Below are 21,452 nucleotides of genomic sequence, written 5' to 3'. Positions count from 1 at the left end.
TAAAATGATGAAAAATGAATGTCCATATACTTTAATTTCATTCAATGCTTTGATCGTATCCCCTTTAGAATGTGTAGTTTACAGTTGACAGTCCCATCCATTCATCCACAAATAGCTCGGAGCCCAAAAGTCAGTTTCGCTGCTCGTTCTAGTCATATGTGCGATGCAGGTCCTAGTGTAGCCCACCATTGTTATCTGGGTGACATGGTTGAGTAACTGCAGGTAGCCTGTGATGATGGATGGCTATTGATTGTGAAGGAGCTCTGGTGAGTGGCCTGCCTCTTCATGGCCTTGGGGACATGATGCAACCCTCCAACAAGATGGCTATTGGACGTGGAGGAGCTGTTGTGGGTGAACTCCCTCTTCATGGTCTTGTACACATGGTCTAGACCTTCCTCAACCAACTCCAAAACTGCATTTGGCATAGGAGGCGCCTTGATCTCAGCTGACCCTTCCAACATCTTCACCACTTCTCCCATTGATGGCCTCATCCATACCTCATCTTGTATACACCAGAAGGCTACACTCATAGCCCTCACTAGCTCCTCTTCTTCCACCTCGCCTTTTAGCCTTCTATCAGCGGCCTTCATCGGCGTTGCATTAGTCATTTCCTGGAGAAAAATAGTAAATTTGACACAGTTAGTATATTAGGCTGCATTGAGATGCTATTGAATTGGATTGCACTGATCAGTTCAATAGAGAGGGAAGGACCAGATTGTGATGAATCTCAAAGAAGGTAATTGTAATTTGGTCATATCCTTTTTGAACTACTTGCAATTCATTTCAACAGTCACTGCCATAGGCGTGGTAACAGAGAAAAACATTAAACAAAAATAAAAAGCTCTACCATAGATAACACCAATAGCTTTGGGTATTTTTGCCCTTGCAATTAGTTTTCACAAGATTAGTTAAGAGAGTGCAAATTCATCATAAAATGTAACTTCTTGGCAAGGAACGGTTGAGATTTTACCACAGGCATAGATTGCACCCACTTCCTTTCGCTCCTGTTAATGCGTGTAGTCCTCAGCAATCTCTCATCTTGCCTAACTAATTAGGGAGGGAGTGAGAGAAAGGCTCTCTGGGGGGCCGTCCTTATGAATGTGTGACATCCACTCCATTCACTTACTGCATCAGCCCATGTTAGGATGTCAACCCAAAAATTAAGTGAATCAGGACTCGAGTGGGCCATAGCAAGGGAAACAATAATGATAGGTCACCCATTATTCCCTTCTCTGCCCCTATCTTTCCTTCCACCTGTCTTTTTTTTTTTTTTTTTCCTCTCTCCCCCTTATGAATCTCTCTCTTTGTTCGCTGTCCCCTCGTAGCTCAACATGCACCCGACGTGCCATACCCACTCCTAGTAATAATAACCAATGGGTTATTCATTGCAGGACCCAAGGTGCACTTAAATTGTTGGCACATACACGCATGCTAGTGGATCTCAGGTGGTGCTGCTCCTTGGCAAGGTACTGGGCTATCTAGATAATGGTCCTCAAGAAACTGTTTGAGTTTGAATTGCAATCTGAGAAAAAAAAAAAAAAGTGGGAGATTTTAAAGAAGTGTACCTTGTATGCCCAACCAGGGTAGAAGAAATCTTCTGCCTGCAAAGACATGTCGATGTTCCTACGGCCTCCAATAATCTCAAGAAGCAGCATTCCGTAGCTGTACACGTCGGCTTTAACAGTGATAGGTCGATTGCTGACCCACTCAGGAGCCAAGTAGCCTCTAGTGCCTCTAACCATGGTGACAACATGAGAGTGCTCTCTGCCCATCAATTTGGCAAGTCCAAAATCTGAAACCTTTGGACAGAAATTCTCATCCAGGAGTATATTCTCAGGCTTAATGTCGCAGTGTATAATACGATCCCGGCATTGCTCATGAAAGTATGCGATCCCTTGGGCAGTGCCAACAGCAATTCCAAAGCGAGTTTTCCAGTCCAGTAGCCGGCCACGGTTAATATATGAAGGGAATATCCATTTATCCAATGACCCATTACTTGTAAACTCATACACCAAAAGCCTGTAAAATGAATAACAATCAGGGTGATTTTAAGGCATGTTTGGGTGCAACTAAATTTGCATTGAGCTGATGGTCACAGGCTCAAATGGTCATCGTACTTCTCTCTTTTATTTGAAGAAACAACCACACCTACCATTTGGAGCATGACTCAAGGAACTTGCTCCATGTAGCTCTGTGAGTAATGAGTTTTCCACTCTTTCAAAAGAAAGCGTGGTTTTCCTATTTAAGTGGGCACCATTTTAAAAAGGGTGCAATTGGCATCTATGCACTCTACCAAATGGGCCCTGATTGTTTGGTCTAACCTTAGATGAATTTAAACGAAAATCTCTGCAAGAAGATTTTGATGAAATAAGGTAAGCTTTTTTATGTCAGCTGCGCACCTATGTGGCCCCGCAGAGCAGAACCCGCAGAGGTGAACCAAGTTCATGTGATGCATGGAGCCAATGGTGTTTACTTCTGTAATGAATTCCTTCTCCCCATGGGGTAAGACTCTCTCCAGTTTCTTCACTGCAACCAGTGTACCATCCCCAAGGCTTCCCTTATAAACACTTCCAAAGCCACCTTTAAAAAAAAGAAAGAAAAAAGGAATGGAGTACCTGAAATTAAACAAGGGAGCCACTATTTGCACCCACCTGATTGATTTGCGCACACCCATTTCCATCCTGGGAAGTTAAATAGCACGCATTTGTACTAATTCAGCTTTCAGAATGGGAAATAGGGTAAGCAAATGAAACAGGGGACTTATGTGAATTACTATGTGAATTGTGAAAAAATACTATATGAATTGTACAGTGGTCCAGTTTTCATCTAAGTGTAATCTATGCCAAAATTGCAAACTAATGTCACCCACGTGATTGCAAATTTGCAACCTTATTCAGGAACTCCAGCTGAGTGAAATCAGTTTGATCAGGCATTGAGTACTGAGTCACTGATTCAATGAACTAGGTTGATTTATATAGAAGAGAAAAACTTTGGAACTATGGCAGAGTGATGTTTCATGTGCATGCATCCAATTTTTATTTTATTTTATTTTATTTTTTTAAAGTACCCATGGCATGCACGTAGCTCAAATGAAACCGCACAAATCCAATTTAGATGGGTTGTAACTGCAAATTTATGTATGTTCTATCTCACCGATTTTTGAACGTCTGGTGGACAACTGAAATGGAAAATATTCAAAAGTCCAAATTCAAAAAACAAATGTCCCTTAATTAGAGATTAGGATCGTCCATCCCATCATATTTTCAGATTATAAATTATTTAAACTGGGTCCTGCAATTTAGATTGTTTAATTTTAGTTACATGCACAGTTGCTGAGTGCATGCCCGCCATGTCATACTCTAGTATGAAGTTTCTCACTGAATCAGCTGAATCAAATTCAGAAACTGAGAGACCGATTCCCTCATCAGATCCAAGTTTTAGAACATACATCACTGCAAAAACCTTCCTCAATTCTAAGAAAGACCAGGCCATCCATATCAAGTCATTGAAGTGCAGAAAAGAACTGATGAAAAAAAAAAAACATAAAAGATAAAAAATGTTTGCCTTACCGGTGCCAAGTAATTCAGAGAAATTATTGGTTGCGATCTGCAGATCTCGGTAACCAAAATTCCGAGGCGCCCCTGGTACTGCAAGACAGCTATCGGTCGCATTCCACTGTGCTGTCCTTTTGCTTACACTCTGATACAATAAGAAGCAGAGAAAAGCAATGATAACAGAAATGCAGACAACGATGGGAATTACTAGAACCCGTTCACGATGGCCGTCGGACTCTCTAGAGTGGGGATCGCCGGACCTTCCTCTTGGTATCACCGTAGTCACCGAGCCATTGATTCTGACCTTCACGAAGAGGGTCGAGCTTGGATCCTGCAATCCTCCAAACACCATACTCCTCAGAGTCCAACAGTACGTCTTCTCCTCCAACAGCCCGTAAATGGACCCCACACATTCGCAGTCAAAGAGGCAAGATTCCCCACATTTAGAGCTCGTCAAGACGCCACTGCTGTAATTCGCGATGACTGAAGATTCTGAAAAGTAGTATTTCGTCTGCAGAAATGTCACGATCTTGAATCTAGATATCGGAGCGCTGCAGTCCCCAGGCACTGGAGGTATTGAGTTCGACAAACATCCGCCGCCGGTGGGGCCCTTCGTAGAATTCCCCAGCGGGCAAGTACAGCTGGTATTGTTCTTGCTCCCATCCAAATTGCAGATCCCATTGCCGCATATCCCGGCGATCGTACACGGGCTTGACAATGCTGCCCAGTCTGCAATCCACTGGCGGGACCCATTGACGCTGCCATCCCATCGGTAGAGACGCAAATTCCCGTTTGCCTCGATCGTGACACGGCGGAGGACCAGTCGGTCTCCGCTGCTGGATCCCACACCGTCGCCGCCGTCGTTCTTGTAGACATACACAGTTCCGGCAGGCGACGCACCGTACATGATGCCGAAGTTGCCACCTTCATCAAGGAGAGCAACGACATCGCCCGTTGCGTTGGAAATCTCCGGGCTCGACCAATATGAATAATTGGATAAGGATTCCGGCGATGAGGTGTTGGATTCCGGCAAGTTGTAAGTGAGGGCTAGGCTAAGGGACGTAGGTTCCTGAAGCATCTTTAAAGAGTAGTAGCCACCGCGGGAGGGTGACGTGGCAGTGGTGAGTTCCAAGGAAACTGTTAGCGGTTGGCCGGGGAGGAGTGTGTCAGACGGGTGGGAGAAGCTCTGCCAGAGCACGTGGAGGGAGCTGTTGCGGAGGACAAGGTTGCCGGAATCTGACATCACGGCGGACTTTACGCCTATGCCGGAGGTGTTTGACGTCCATACGAGGGACTGGCGGTCGGTGAGTACAAGATTTCCGGTGGTGTCGAGGGCTAGGACGGCGCCTCTTCCGACGGGGGAATTTCTACAGAGATAGGAAATCGAGAGGAGAGAGGAAATCGTTGACTGAGTCAAATGACCTGAAAACGGTATCGTTTAGAAGGGCGTAGCATTTCGGAGAAATAACTGGAATCAAGGTTTAATGTATCGTCCGAAATCAGTACGTATTAGTATCGCCCATGAATGATGCGGTTGTATCGGCCGTCTCAACCCAAAACAGCCCAATAAGGGGCGATACGTAACGGTTTTGGTGGTAACCGATGCTTTACGTAACACACCCATTTCAAATATTGACGAGAATAGCCTTTTTCATAACACGCCATTACAAACTTAGCCTTTCTATAGGGAGGTTTGCTACATCCACCATGTGTCAAAATGTGACACGTGTGTGGGATCTGAACTTTCCATAGCGATTGTACTCTGTTTGGACCTTCTGGAAGAGAAATAAGATCATTCCACACCTCAGGTGGGTCAGCGTCACAGCATGTCAAAACAAAGGAATGAATAGATTTTTATTTTATTTTTTACTTTGTGAAGTGTGGCGCACTCAAAGGGTGAAGCAGTCACATATTTATAGGTAGAATATCTGGATGAAGCCCAGATCTAATTCACAAGTTTTACATTTGCAAGTGTGACGCATGATGACAGTACTTGTACAGTGAGAGATGCAGTCCTCCCATGACATTACAGATTCTTAGAATTCAAACAGCAGAGGTAGGACTGTAATTCATTTAAAGCTGCTTTTGGGAAACACAAAATCCATTCAGAAATGAAACTTGTTTTCCACTAATAAGACAGTTGGGTTCGTTTCAAAACTTGAATTTGACAAGTTATATAGTCTTATTCACAGTCAGAATTTGAATATTAATTTCTACGGCGGCCATGGAAATTATTCACCGAATCCACATATCCAAACTAGCCCAAGAAACAACAAGCATGCAGCTTTAGTTTCTATTTTTTCATGGATCAGCCAGGAGTGAAATCATGGTACCGCCACTTGCGTTCTTAAGAGTACAAAAACACAAGCCAGCAGCAATGGAATCATGAAAACAACCCAAATTCAGTTATGTTATATTCCATTGAAAAATCCTTCTTTGTTCGTTTCCAACTTACCTGTTAGCAGACCAAGCTATAATACGATCACCGGGAAGTGCAGCGTACCAAATCGCTAGTTGCATTTCATCCGGCGAATCCATTGAAGTAAACCCAAAAGCAAAGGTTCCATTGTCGGAAACCCATGCCTGGTTCTCTTCAGCCAACAACCTTGATCCGAGTGGAACCTGACCCAGCACCAGTCTCGATCGCCAACCCACCAGACCTGCAAGAACTAGAAAGAACGTAGCTAGGCAAGAAGCAGCCATGGGCATCAATGGCTCGTGAAATGCTCCGTACGTGTACGGCTTAAACCATATAATCGTAGGAATGAGGTTTTTGTATTTAAGGGGAGAAGCATGGAAAACAGTGGTATGTACGAGTGTGGTAAGAACAGTGGACATTAACACGTGTGGCGTGGTAGTTGAGCTAAACTTTGAAAATCCTTCCAATTGTAGCCGACCATAATCAATGATCTGATTGGTAGTGGTGACACGTGTCCGTTGTGTGGACAAACAGAACCACGTGACGTCACCCTAGAGATAAATGGGCTACACATGTGTGGACTTTCATCAGCCATGCATGTCAACCAGATAAAAAACAGAGATTCATATTCCGGAAGAGGATTTTATAAGAGGAGGATATTTGCAGAGGCTTTCACTTTTGGGAGTGAATTAGATGACCGTTAGTCTTAGCAATAAAAGAAAAACGCCAGACAATCGATCTCTTGGCTCCCACTGTAGCTGGACCATGTTCCAAAGATATTCCGTACAGTTGTATTTCCCGTCTGAACCATCTATTTGTAAGCCAGAAATTGACTGAATAAGATTGACCCATCAAAGAGATTTTTGGTTTATGGACTAATGGTCCACCCATCTCCGGGTGCAAAGATACACAGGCTTTCCGTTTGGACAAATAGGAGTCCACAGTTCACTGATCCAGACCGTTGATCTTTCTAACAAACAGAGCCAGACCATCAATCGGCTGCTCCCACCATAGATGGACTTCCAAAAATCCCACATGCTGAAAGATCTTAGCACTGATGTCTGGCACTTTTTTTTTTTTTTTGAATACAGTACTGTTTTATTTCTCTTATGAACCATCTATCATGAAGATTTTTCTGTTATGGCCCACCCATGCTGGGGCAGGGTCCAGTGATCTGAATCACCACAATACGGCCCCACTTGAGGCAGGGGAAACACTAAGTTTGGTGAGGCCCTCACCTAGTGAGATTGTTGAAATTTGTAGTTTTTTGAAAAAATAATTCAAAATTTCAAATATTTCAAAATTTCATCATTTTGCCACCAAATTTTTTTTCAAGAATTTCAAATAGAAAAGTGTGGTGTACGCTTTTGTCGGAAATGATATGAGAATATTTAAGGTTTATATGTAGGTGTGTGTAGTATTCTTACTCGTAACACTAGAACACACACATGCACATGCTTGGGCTTGAGCACGAGCATGGACAGTGTGGCTATAGTAGCGTTAATTGGTGTACTTTCTACTTCACACATGTTGCAAAGTGGTCGCTCCCTCACGACCTTTCGCAAACTATTGTGAGATGGTGTAAGTATTCTAGTAGGAATCTAGGTGCGATGGATCTGAAATGAGCCAGGACTTTATAAGCAACTGAAAACGGACGGATCTTTAGTCTAAAATGGTCAGCCATTTCTAAAAATGGCTATCTACCTTGAAAGTCACAACGGTTCGAAAACGAACGGGCCATGATGATCCAATGGTCAAATCTTCCAATCCGACGATTTTTTAAATATTTTGAACCATTGATGGCCACCTAGTAACAGTCCACTCCCTGATGCCTATATAAACTGGACCATTTCGATCTAAATTTCATCAACTTGAACAGAAATCTCTCCCTTTACATCATATCCTCCAGATAACATTTACTTCGTAGAATATTGCTAACGCATCCACTATTTGATTATGCCAGAAGATCTACTGCGTTGAATTATTCCAAAGTGAACCTATCGTGATTGTTGAACGCCGGATCCAGGCAGACTTATCTTATCCTAAAACCAATTCGCCTATAACCCATCAACAATTGATAAAGAGACGATTCACGCTTTAAGGACAACGTATAATTTTACGTGATTCGGCCTAGTGAAACGAAACAATTAAACTTTATTTCATTCTATTTTTCATTTTTTAGTATATCTATATTTTGTCCAACGGAGATTTGATTAAGCCCTATCCCCTCTTAGAGATGCGGCCACACAAATTGGGTGTCAATAGTTAGGACTGAGCCATACAAATTAGGGGTGGAGCGTATGTCCAAGCTCAGCCCACAATATTCAACTGAAGCCCCAATTTGGCCCGAGCCCAGCCAGAAACACTGATGTAGGGCTCGACCCAAGCCTAAGTTTGAAAGAAGTTTTGTAAAACAAAGCGACGTTTTGGTGGGCCACTTACCGTTGAGATGTTTGACTTATGATATCTGATTTATTCATTTCGCGAGCCCAGCGGTCAAGAGAGTGAAAGAGAAAGAGAGGCCAACCTGCTCTGATGGCCAAGGATGCAGCCGCAGAGGCAAGTAATTGATCGGTTGGAGCACAGAGTGATATCAAGAGTGGGTTGGATTAGAGGAGAGAGAGAAAGAGAGATAGAGAGATTGGACCGGCGGTTACAGGAGAGAGAGAGAGGAGAGGGTTATGATGCCTTGTTTACAGAGAGTCCAACCTATTGGGGTTGTTGGCTCGGTTAAGCCCCACCATAATCTTTATGTGAAATCCACCCCAACCATATCAAGTATGTCACCCCCACGTTAGGCTCAAGGCTAAAGAATAAACTCTGTTTGTGTTTCAGGTGGACCACACGGTTGAAAATAGTGTACCGGACAACGTTCACTCTCCAAACTATTTTCCTTCGTGTGGTCCACTTGAGTAATATATAGTCTAGATTTTTGGCTATCATGCATAAGTTTGAGTGTGGTATCTGATGGTTTGTGTAGATTTTACATAATCATAATCATCATAGTGGGCAAAGATTGACTTCTCTTGCCCAACTATTTCACTTGGAGTGGCCCCCACAATCATGATTCATCCTGATGATTTATTTATTTTTCTCCATAGACATAAAATATGATTATATATCTAATGGTCCGAGTGGATTCTAGCTACCACATTGAGGTAGGATCCACTAAAAGTTTAAAAAAAAAAAAGTTTTAAGGTAGTTGTAATTCTCCAATTTCTAAATGCTTTGAAAAAGCAGATAGCAAACCCTTTGGTTTTATGTTTTTTTTATGGGGCTCACCGTACGTTATGTTTCCATGAGATCTATTTCAACCATTGGATTTTTAATCCCATATTATCGCATATTAAGCCAAGGAAAAAAAAATTAGGCTGATAGTGATCCACACCAAAGGAAATGGTTGCAAAGAGGCATTCACCCTTGATTCTTACAAGGACCAATGTGTTGATTATATAAAATCTGCTCTAACAATTAAATGCCACATCAATTTAAAGGGTAAGCATTGTCCTATTTACTATTTCCAATCACGTGGCTCACTTAAATTAAAGATGGGATTGATTTTTGGGCCATGGGCCTAATATGGTGTAACACACCCTATAGTCAACGTAGATTTACTTCATATCTAAGGTGAAGCCCACCCAAGCTACCACCTGCTATTCCAAAAATGTCATGAAATCTCTCTGTGCCGCACATGTACGAAATGGAAGCCGATTTGATGTGGCCTCGCCTCACCTAAGATGGTGCAACTTTTATTGTGGAGCCCACCTTGATGAATCTATTATATATCCATGCCTTCACCTCATTTTGTTAGATCATTTTAGCATACTAGCCCAAAAATAACACTAATCCAAATCTCGGATGTACCGTACAATAGGAAACATCTCATCATTTAAAGTTCTTAGAGCCGATCGTAATGTTTCCTTAATATTTATTTTTCATCCAACTGTTGGTAAGGTGAAATAAACCTGGATAAAGGAAAAAAAAAAAAAGAGAAGTCAGTTTTATCTAATACTTTTGAATCCTATTATAAATTGTTAATGATCAATCATCACTGTTTCCTATAGTATGATCTACCTGAGATTTGAATTTGCTTCATTTTTTTATTTTTATTTTTTGTCTATTGCCCTAAAATAACCAAATAACCAAAACCGATGGACAAAGTGGATATAGAAATAGAATATATATACATCAAAAATGAGCCACACCATCTTGGGTGAGGCTGGGGCAGACTGCACCCACACCCATCCAGAGGACGCCATACCTTAGTTTTAAGAGATCCACTGTGTCGTGTATGTGAGATTCACTCGACCATTTAGATGTTTAATACTAAGATATACACATGGCTAAAAGATCAGGATGACACGTGATTCAAGCGTGTCATAACAAGGTATACATTTATGAGAGACAAGTCCAACCTTGATATTTACAGGGTCCACCATAATGGTCATATAAACTCCACTCCAATTGCTGGATAGCTGGGACACAATCATCAGGGCCATTCATCATTTAGGTGAGCTACATGAAAGGGAACAATATGGAGGGTGAGTTTTGCTCTATACAGTGTTTTAAATCATGTGATCCACTTGAAAAATGAACATGACTGATTTTTGGGCCCCCAACTTAATGTTGGGTGACATACCTGTTGGTTGGCATAGATTTTACATACAAACCATTGTGGGCTCTGAGTTGGCATCCTCTTTTCATAACGTGAATAGATTGAAATACTTTTCAAACCCTAATGGGCTTGGCCCAGACGATGGGCTTTTGGACATCTTAGTCTAAGTTTAGGCTAATTTAGAAATGAGCTTGATACTTTAGCTTGAGCCCATCTTTAGATAGGCCAGGCCCATAAGCCCATGAGCCAACCATTGACACTCCTACACACAAAGCATGTCTGAAAGGGACGTAAATTAAGTATATCAACTTGGTTTCTTGACATGGTGAGATTTAAATGAGCCACGTGCCGTTGGCAGAGACTGATAACCGTGGAATAACTTTCAAACATGATTTTTTGAGATAGTCGTTGCCATGGCAGTTGGTAGATGATCCAATCAAATTCTGCTACATCAAGAGCCGACCGTGGTTCCCTGATCCACTGAATCTGCAGATCTGTTGAAAGTGGTTCAGTCCAAAATGTCACGAGAGGCTAGATCAATCAAATCTCACTGCCCTCAGGAACAAGGTGTCTCTGAAGCTCTCAGGAACCGGGTGTTTTCGGGGCCTTACGACCACAAAAACTTTAGAGTCCATCTTGATTTGGTTTATATCTATGTTTTACCTAATTTTAAGGAGCCAAATCTGAGGTGGACCACAAAAACGAAGCATAGGAGACCGTGGTGATTGAACGCCCACCATTAAAAACTTTCTATGGCCCACCATCATGTTTATTTGCCATCTAACCTATTGATAAGATCACACAGACCTAGATAAAAGGGAAAACAAAAATGTCAACTTGATCCAAAACTTTTATGGCCCACAGGAATTCAATCACCACTGTTTCTTATGGTGTGGTCCATCTGAGATTTGGATCTGCCTCATTTTTGGGCTTATATTATAAAATGAGGTGAAAAAAACGGATGGACAGAGTGGATATACAACACATACATCAAGGTGGCCCCCACGGTCACAGCCATACCGAAGTCGTGGTTGTTTCGTGGGCCTCACCAAATCCGCTCTCATTCCGTTCAATGTTTTAGCAGGACGCTGTGTGCTTGACTTGGGTTTGAACCGAGAGTCACTATGATTGGATAGTTTGGTTCTCTGGTTTGAAACTTTGACCTCGGTTTTGGGAATGATCGATCCTTCCATGCACCTCCTTCTGTCAGCCTCACCCATCGAAGCAAGTAATCGTAACACCGTTGAATTTAGTATCAAGATCTGAGGATCTTCTTAGCCACAAGTTAGGATAATCACTTGCTCACTTCTTCTCTCTCTGACTTTTCCACGAAAAATCGGAAGGAGACTTGCGTTCTGCCACCGCCTACATGATAATCGGTCCAGGAAGGGGTTCTGTGTGGCCCACCATGATTTATAAATTTTATCCACTCCGTTTATCTATTTTGGAAGATAATTTTAGGATATCAACTAAAAAATGAAGCAGATCCAAGGTTCATGTGGACCACACTATAGGAAGCAGCGGTGATAATGATGCCCACCGTTGAAACCTTCCTAGGGCCTACCATGATATTTATTTTCCATCCAACCTGTTGAAAAGGCCAGATATAACTGGATGAAGTGAAAACACAAATATCAGCTTGATCCAAAACTTTTGCGGCTCCTAGGAAGTTTTTAATGGTAGGCGTTTAATCCCCATAGTATGGTCCACTTGAGCCTAGAACATACCTCACTTTTAATCTTATACCCTAAAATGATCTGAAAGAATGGATAGATGACACGGATAAAACCCATAAATCAGGATGGCCCCACATAGCCCTGTCTGGACCGATTAAGGCGGTTGCAGGAGTCGGTCCGCTTGTGGAAAACATCAGCCCCTCTCATTTAGGAAGATATTCGTTTGTAAGGACCGTTTGAGGCCAGGAATTTGTGAAGATCCATGATTTAAAATCTTCCATGTTTGTTTTTTCCTGAGAAGTTGTTAAATTTGTGGTTCAAATTCACACCCTCGTGGTCCTGGATTCACGGATTTTGGGGAAAATCCAAATTTCTAAATAAAGCTAGTACAGATAGATTTGTTTAAAAGCAATAAAAGTCATTCAATTATCAAAAATGTCACCAAATTTAATTATTTTTTATTCCAAACAAGGACTCAATGAGTAAAGCTAGTTGTTTTCCTCATTTAAAAATCCTACTCTTTTTTGTTCCATATTTCTTTTTGGTGGCCTTGGAATTCAAACGCATGCATCAGCCAGACTTGAGCCTAGGCCATCCGCATGAACTCCTACGAAGATGCAAAGGAAATGGGCATAGTGGTATCTTTGATAAAGATTTTAAAAAAGAAAAAAAGAAATATGCAGTGCAATCACACTGCACTATGATGCATTAGGCCAGACAAGTTGACCAATCAAAGATCAAACCCATCCCAAGGGTCCTGATCAAAGAAGACCTAGACCATCCAACCCTCTAAATTAAGATTTGAACAACTTTAAGAGTCTACATTGATATGATGAAAAACCGATGGTCTTAACGTGTGAAACCAGTGGTCTTAAAGGGTGTCATGTACTACATTTCTAATGGTATATTTAGCTGTTAGAGTTGAGAGTTTGGTTGAATTAGTTTTTCCTTTATTGTTTCATCACGTATTTGGTGGGCCACTTTTCATATATCAAATGATGTCCAAATGACATAAAAATGGCCTCATTTTTAAGGCCTATTAAATTGGCTTTCAAACAAGCCTAAGAACTTGCTATTTGGTTATTGTTTGTGTAAGCTTTGACCAATTTACATAGAGCTTACTTGGTTGCGGTGGGATTCAAGGATATTTTTTTCATTCTTCATAATTTAGTAGATCAGATTACTAGGATTATAAATAATAGATGGTATTATATTAAGATTTTCTCTTGCTTTAAGAACACACATATATAAGAAATGCTCACACGCAACTATCTGTTAGTACAACTAGTACACCTAATTAGAGAATAATTAATGCTTCGGATTTCCCCGACCATGAGATGTGGCACACCATTTTAGACTTGGGGCCTAAAAATCGGCCCTATCCATGGTTTATGTCAACCACGTGATTGGAAACAGTGTAACGGGAAAGTTCACCCTCCAAACTCTTTTCCTTAGTGTGGCCCACTTGAATCACATGTGACTAGGATTTTCAGGCCCCGTGCCTAGCATTTGGTATGGCATTTAATGATTGGAGTGGATTTTACACACTCGTCACAGCCAGCCCGGTAAAAATCGAGGGTGGACCTCTCTCTCCCAATTCCTTAGATGTGCCCCTCCCCCGAATTAAAGATCATCTTCATTGTTAGTTTTACACTGGCATGGGAGTGTACATGGTGGGGCCAGTAAAAATTAAAAATAATAAATCATGGGTTAATGTCGGTCCCACACAGGTTTCAAGAGAACACTGATATATTGAAAAAGGACTTGGATGGTGTAGTATAGAACACAGCACCAACCTCCATAAGGTATATAAGTAGCAAAGCTCTATGGGCCCCACCATGATGTTTTTTGTTTTATCCACGCCTTATATCCATTTCTCTAAATCATTTTAAGGAATGAGCTAAAAAATGAGGTAGATCCAAAGCTCAACTGGACCACTCCATCACAGGAAACAATGAAGATTGTATGCCTACCACTGAAAACCTCTTGAGGGCCATCAAAGTTTTGGATCAAGTTGATATTTATGATTTTCATTAATCAATGTTTGTGTAACCTTATGAACAAGTTGGATAGCAAATACACATCACGGTGGACCTAGTTGTATTACAGAAAAGGAGAGGTCTGCCACGTAAGCAACCCTTTGTGAAAAGAAAAGCTTTCACATGTCGAAAGGACTGAAGCTTTCACACGACGTGATTACATGCACCTTGTGTGTTTTTTTTTTTTTTTTTCCAACTTTTTGGCTACTGGCAAAGTTTGCAAGGTAAAGACAATATGATGGAAGCGCAGATCATGTACACACACTACTGGCAAAGTTTGCAAGGTAAAGACAATATGATGGAAGCGCAGATCATGTACACACACCAGTCTACACCAGAGCGTGTACTCTATTCAACTCAATGTAAAACCTAGCATGATACAACTATCCTTTGGAAGGTTAGGGTTCAACTTCACAAAACTACTTTTTTCTTTCTTTAAAAAAAAAAAATAATAAATTTACACACGCACCCGCCACACACACCGTCACCTATGGGTTTCGAACCCAAGACCACTTGTTGAAACTCCTCAGAGTCTACTACTCGGGCAAGGACTGGAACGCAACTTCACAAAACTACTTGAAACTTTATTAAGCTTAATGTAAAACCTAACATGATACAACTATCCTTTAGAAGGTTAGGGTTCAACTTTACAAAACTACCCTTTTTTTTCTTTTAAAAAAAAAAAAAAAAAAATTTACACATGCACCCACACACACCGTAGTGGGATTTCACCACCTATGGGTTTCAAACCCAAGACCTCGTGTTAAAACAGTCTACTAGTCGGGCAAGGACTGGAACCCAACTTCACAAAACTACTTGACTCTATTCAGCTCAATGTAAACATGATACAACTATCCTTTAGAAGGTTAGGGTTCAACTTCACAAAACTACTTTACTACAAGTAGAACAAATTTTACTACAAACATGGCCAATTTGGAAAGAAATGATCCTGCTTTCCTGTTACCTGAGTTCATGTGAATGCTATCTGGAATCACATGTCCAGAATGCACTGGAAAATGAATCCTATCATACAATTCAGCTAGATATTCATCATTCATCCTTCGAGTTCATGGTCAAATGCCACTCTCCAAACAAAGGCTAAAAATACCCAATTCAGCAGTAAATACGCAAGGCCTCTCTGCTGATAAGAGGCTTTTCTTACTTATCCATCCATAATAGAGTTGATGGTCAGATGCCCCTCTCCAAACATAGGCTAAAAAATACCCAATTCAGTAGTAAATATGTAAGAAATCTCCGCCGAATGGAGGCTTTTCTTGCTTCATTCATCCATAGAGTTCATGGTCAAATGCCCCTCTCCAAGCATAGGCTAAAAATACCCAATTCAGCAGTAAATAGGTAAGACCGCTCCGCCAGACCACATCACATAGAGGTTCTAATGTTGATTCAGGGGGGAATCTACAGGCATGTCAATGACGAGGATGCAGTTGGAACATTCGAGGACCTGTAGACAAGCTATCCACAAACTAGCATTTATCATTGAGACAAAAGGCTCCAAATCCTTTTTTTTTTTTTGTTTTAATCTTAACTTCATTGGTTTAGGCAAGAATGCAGCATCCCACCCAACTCAAATACATAAAAAGAAATTAAAGTACGAAAAGCCCAAAAAACTCCAATGCTATCCAAAGAGAATTCAACTGCATTGCAACATACGGAAAACCATAAGTAACCTTCAGCTAAATACTTTTTCCTCAAATGAAATAGATATCCATAGCGACAATTGCAAAAGAAAGAGGAACTATATTATGATCCGAAAAACAAACGTGTAAATAGTTCATAATCTCTATCCAAAGAGCAGGCCGAAACTATGATACTATATTCATAAGAACGGTTGCCTGAAACTAAAGAAAGCAATAAACAGATAACTGATGCGCCCCACCGAAGATGATCCTCTCTATCAAGATGAATAGACTAGCCATTCGAGAAAAGAAAATTCCCGTGAAAGTGGGTCTCATCGCTGCAAGAACAGTCCTGTAAAGCTTCAACCATAGGTGTTAACAGCTTCCCAGACCAAATTCTTGGGGACTGGTTTGGTGATGTCTCGAGCCTGCAATGCCGCATTCCTAAGAGTACCAACAGTCATCACGTTTGCCTGCCAAAATGACGGGTCTGTGTAAGGCAAGTTGTGCTTCTTGCAAAGAGCCTTCACGATAGGCTTAATCTTCCTAAAATGGCATCGAGGCAACCGAGGGAATAGATGGTGCTCGATCTGAAACTGCAATCCCCCATGGAACCAATCCATCCAAGAAGGGCAATCGATGTCAAGGGTACCCTTTGTCTGCTTCTCAAACCAATCGTTTCCACAAGGCGGTCCCACATAAACATGGGTGGAGAAATGGTTGAGAGTGAACTGAACATGCTGAATTCCTGTGACACCAAAACTCACAGCAACAAACATCAACCTCTCGCCCCAATTCGGTAGAAATGAGACAAGGATAGGATACCAGATCCAAAAGATGATGATCCCCAAAATCTCCTGGCCTCTGTCAGGGACCTTTTTATTTGACAGCAACAGCAGAACAGATTGAGCAAAGAGATTGATTCGAGCAAAACACATGACGGGGTAGAAAGTCCAATGCTGGTAACTGACGAAAAATCGAGCAACCGCATCAAATTTCATCTTCCTATCATAGTAACAAGAGGTCAGGGAATTGAAGAATTTGTTTGAGACAACAAAAAGAGGTATGTGCTGAAGGTCTGGATCAAAATCCAAGCTGTTGCAGGCGATGTGGTGGGCATTGTGATTTCTCTTCCACCATCCAATGCTGATTCCAGTCATGCAGTTACCTGTAAAGACCTGCATGAATCGGTTGATTCCTGCACTCGTCATAATATTGTAATGACCCGCATCATGTCCGACCCAACCGCATTGAATCCAAAGGAACCCCATTAATGCAGCACAACCCAAATGAACCCAGAAATTCTCAGACTCCACAACACCATAGATACAGATAGAAAACATGAGGATCAACGAACAGATGGCAGTGGCAACCCCATGCCCTTTCTTTTCGAAAAAACCCAATTTGGAGAATTCAGCGACGAGCTTACGGTAATCCTTGGAGACATCAGAGACGCGGTAATCTTTGTGGTGCCCAATGAAGAAACGATCAAGGTATTTCCAGGCGGTGCCCGGATGATAGGCGACAAATGCATCGGTGACATCTTGCCCGGCGAGATTGATGAGGGGGAGTTCGCCGCCTGGGTGATCTTTCACCCATGCCGTGACATCATAGACCTTGCCCTGGATCGAGATCCAAACATCATCCGGCTTGTCGTGCTTTCGGAGCTCTTCCGTGGAAATGTACTTTCTATTCTCTTCCACCATGGCTATTTAATGAAAAAAACAAAAACAATAAAGAAAACCGAAATAGATCTGAAACTCCTTTCTTCCTAAAACGAAATAGATCTGAAACTCCTTTCTTCCTTATATAGAAAATGTAAAAAAGGAAAACACAGAAGATCTGAAACCCTCTTCTTCTTTCTTCCTCTTTCTCTATATAATGGGCAGTTCACAAAAATAAAAAACCCAATAAACTGAAAAATAATAGATAAATAACAACAACCACGAGATTTGAAATCCTCCTCTCTCTATATCTCCTTCTCTAAGAACTGAAAGAGAGGAGAGCAGAAAATGGAAGGAAGAGAAAGCCCAGAAAAGATCTAAAACCTTTCTCTTCTTCTCCTTTTTCTTTATTTTGTGGGAATTTCGATGAAAGGAAGCCCTTTGAGGGAAAGAGAAAACTGGGATATGAAAAGATGCTGTCCCTCTGTGCGGGCGGAGAGAAAGATGGGTTTCCTTTCTTTTCTTTTCTCTGTGAGTATGGTTGTTGCAGGTTTGGCGGGTTTGGCGGGATTATAAAGATGGAGATTACCTCAACAGCCAGACGCATTCAGGACTCAGCCACGGACAAGAAAATTATCAATGTAAACGCCATCTTTTATCCAGCGTCTTTTATGAACCGTACAAAACTTACATTCCCAACTTAGACCTTGTACGTACGGACAGAACATTTGAGGACGAAAATAACCCTGTCCGTACGTGCAATGCATGTGAAAAGCAGGGGTATTTTCGTCCTAAATGCTCTGTCCGTACGTGAAAGGTCTAAGTTGGGAAGGTAAGTTTTGTACTTTTATAAAAGACGCTGGATAAAAGGTAGCATTTACAGGGGTAATTTTCTCGCCACAGAATCTTCTTTTATTTTTTAATACCGAAATAGTAAAATCACTGGAATCGCAGGAGTATTCCAATTTGTAGCTCGCGGAAGGAACTTGGCCGTTCATCTTGTGGGTCCCGAGCTTTCTAACGTCCACTATTCTATGATCCGATGAGACATATGACCTCCGAACCCCACTGTTATAATTAAAGATGCCAGCGATTCACGTTCCATGACCAAAATTTATTCAACTGTTGTGGATTGTCCGGAGCTAAGTCTTATACAGCGGGTGTTACTATGTGAAGGATGCGGAATTCCTGGGAACCCTTTGACGCGACTCTTAGGGTATCACTGTAATGTATTTGTTTCATCCACACCGTCCATCAGTTTTTACAGATAATTTTAGAACGAGATGTCATAAATGAGATAGATCAAAATCCCAATTGTACCACACCAATGGAAACAGTGTGGATAATGACACTTACCATTGAAACCTTCCTAGCGCCTACCACGATTTTTATTTGCCATCCAACTTGTTCATTAGGTCACAAAGACCTGGATGAGGAGAAAACACAAATATCAGCTCGATCCAAAACTTTTGTGGCCCCAAAGAAGTTTTTAACGGTGACCGTTCAATTCCAATTATTTCAAGTGATGGTGTGTTCCACTTTAGATTTTTTCTATCTAATTTTATGGCTCATGTTCTAAAATTAGTTGAAAAAACGGATGTACGGAGTGGATAAAATACATATCACGGTGATCCCTAAAGAGTCAGGGTACCGGAGGCCGCGACTGGGTCCCGTCGCATACGCGTGGGTGCGAACGGTTGTTAGTCTTCTGGCCGCTAAAAATATCTAACGATGGTGGGGCAGTGATGCTTCGCTTGGTTGTACGCGGCCCACCATCGCACTGTACCATCTTTGCAGAGTTGTCCATGGCTCCGCAATCCATACCATTGGTCTGTTGAGTCCCACTGTAGACATTCCCCCCAAAATATTGGGGATCCCGGCCACCAGTGTTATCTTTTTCAGATGGGCATCAGCTGTGTTTCTCCCCTTAGCCGTCTATCTAGAGATAATAAAGGGAGAGATTAATCCACTCATTGATCCATCCTTAGTGAGAAAAAAGATATGAACAGTATGGATTAATCAAACATAGGCCCATTTGTCCGAACCAGAGAACCCATGTATTCTGTGAAAATATGGCCGCCGTGTATCATAAATTGGCCAGTTACATAGAGGGTTGATTAAATTCACTCGCGTCGCGTGTAGTTTCTGAATGAGATCGCGTCACACCTAGGAAATAACCACACGAATCAAGAACAGAACCACTGATTAGTATATTTGCTATTTAGAATCTATAATTAAAAAAATCATAATGAAATTCTAAACATGTACGGTTAAACTTGTTTTAAAAAAAGGAACGGTCATTATAAATTGAACGTAAGTATATGGATATGTGTGCCCCAATTAATTATAATATCGAGATAAATTTTATATCATAGAATCTAGATAATGGGCATCGTCTGATGGATGGATTCGATCTTACACAAGTTTCTTTTTTACCACGTACGAGATTATTTTTATAATCTACTTGCGTTTGTCTGGGAGGGTTTCTGACACTTGTGTGGGTGTGCAGGCCAAGTTGGCGGTGCAGGAAAATATCAAGGACGACCGAGAGCGAACGAGCCGTCCTGCTCCTATCGGGACAGACTCATTCCTGCCAGGGGCTCTTTGGGGCACCGTGATATATATGTTTTCTTTACACCGTTCATTCATTTTTTACGGAACATTTAAGTATATAAGAGTAAAAATTGAGGTAGATTTAAAGATCAAGTGGACCACGCAGTGCGGATTGAACAACCACCGTTATAAAAAAAAATTTGGGAGCAGCATAAGTTTTGATCAAATTGATATTTGTGTTTTCCCTTCATCCTGGTTTATTTTACCGTATTAACAGGTTGGATGGCAAATAAAAAATACGGTGAGCCCTTGGAAGGTTTCAACAGTAGGAATTATTATCATCGCTGCTACACGTGGTGTGGTCCACTTGATTCTTGAATCTTAATCTTTTATTATTATTATTATTTTATACCTTCAAATGATCATAAAAGATGAATGGACAGAGTTGATAAAAGGATACTTCACAGTCGGCCGCATAGAGCGTCCGTCCGTGCAGGGGCAGGACACAATCTGCGTCCAACGAGGACCGGATCCGATTGTGTGCAACGGGGATTGGATATGGCTGGAAATGGATTGCATACTGACCCGCACTGATGTAGCTACTGCTCGGTGCTCCGTGGGTCTCACAATGATGTATCTCTTTTATCCACGCCGTCCATTCATTTTCCGAGATCATTTCAATGACGAACCCGTAAATTAGATTGATAAAATCTCAGGTGGACCGCACCAAAAAAACAGTGGTGATTGAACGTCAACTATTAAAAACTTCTTTGGGGTCAGAAAAGTTTTGGATCAACCTATATTTCTTATTTAACTTCATCCAGGTATGTGTAACCTATTTAACGGCTTGGATGATAAATAAAATTTCAGAGGGCCCTAGGAAGTTTTTAATGGTGGACGTTCAATCAACACCGTTTTCCTGTGGTGTGGTCCACCCGAAATTTTGGATCGGTATCATTTCTGGGTTCATGACCTAAAATGAGCTGGAAAAATGAATGGACGGCGTGGATAAGAAACATATATCATGGTGGATCCCACATATCACCGATCAGTAGCAACGGCGGTCGTCGCGGGTTCAGTATGCAATACGTGTCCAATACGCGTTGCGTGATATCCACTCCGTTCATAAGATTAGCTTTGGCGTGAAATTCACTCCGTCCATCAGATTATCTAGCTTATATTAGTATTTGATGATATAAAAAAGCTGGGGTCCTACGGAAGTTCTTATATTAGTATTTGATGATATAAAAAAGCTGGGGTCCTACGTAAGTATTGGATCAGGCTCTTTTTTTGTC

The 21,452-nt window shown here is 41.5% G+C and overlaps 2 protein-coding genes across 5 annotated transcripts; both read right to left on the bottom strand.

The window, feature by feature from the left end:
* LOC131245041 (G-type lectin S-receptor-like serine/threonine-protein kinase At5g24080) lies at positions 1 to 6,333 on the bottom strand. Of its 4 annotated transcripts, none has more exons than XR_009170759.1 (6): positions 6,010 to 6,333; positions 3,570 to 4,921; positions 2,400 to 2,580; positions 1,566 to 2,019; positions 971 to 1,357; positions 473 to 611 (listed from the first exon to the last, which is right to left on the bottom strand). XR_009170759.1 is itself a non-coding variant. In XM_058244217.1 (5 exons), the coding sequence occupies exons 1-5, from the start codon at positions 6,261 to 6,263 to the stop codon at positions 192 to 194; spliced, it is 2,661 nt and encodes an 886-aa protein (XP_058100200.1). In that variant the 5' UTR covers positions 6,264 to 6,323; the 3' UTR covers positions 1 to 191. The 4 variants fall into 4 exon arrangements, 2 of the variants coding, with proteins under 2 accessions (XP_058100200.1, XP_058100201.1); XR_009170760.1 differs by having other exon boundaries at positions 971 to 1,125; positions 6,010 to 6,332; XM_058244217.1 differs by lacking the exon at positions 971 to 1,357 and having other exon boundaries at positions 1 to 611; positions 6,010 to 6,323.
* A 9,659-nt stretch (positions 6,334 to 15,992) lies between these two features.
* Positions 15,993 to 18,092, bottom strand: LOC131245040 (delta(8)-fatty-acid desaturase-like). Its single transcript, XM_058244216.1, has one exon. The coding sequence runs from the start codon at positions 17,644 to 17,646 to the stop codon at positions 16,303 to 16,305; it is 1,344 nt and encodes a 447-aa protein (XP_058100199.1). The 5' UTR covers positions 17,647 to 18,092; the 3' UTR covers positions 15,993 to 16,302.
* Between the last annotated feature and the right edge of the window lie 3,360 nt (positions 18,093 to 21,452).

This window comes from Magnolia sinica, chromosome 5, assembly GCF_029962835.1.
Source record: "Magnolia sinica isolate HGM2019 chromosome 5, MsV1, whole genome shotgun sequence".
In the NCBI taxonomy this organism is placed as follows: Eukaryota; Viridiplantae; Streptophyta; class Magnoliopsida; order Magnoliales; family Magnoliaceae; genus Magnolia; species Magnolia sinica.
The sequence above is the reverse complement of the archived record's forward strand: the minus strand, read 5'-3'. Positions and strand labels throughout refer to the sequence as shown.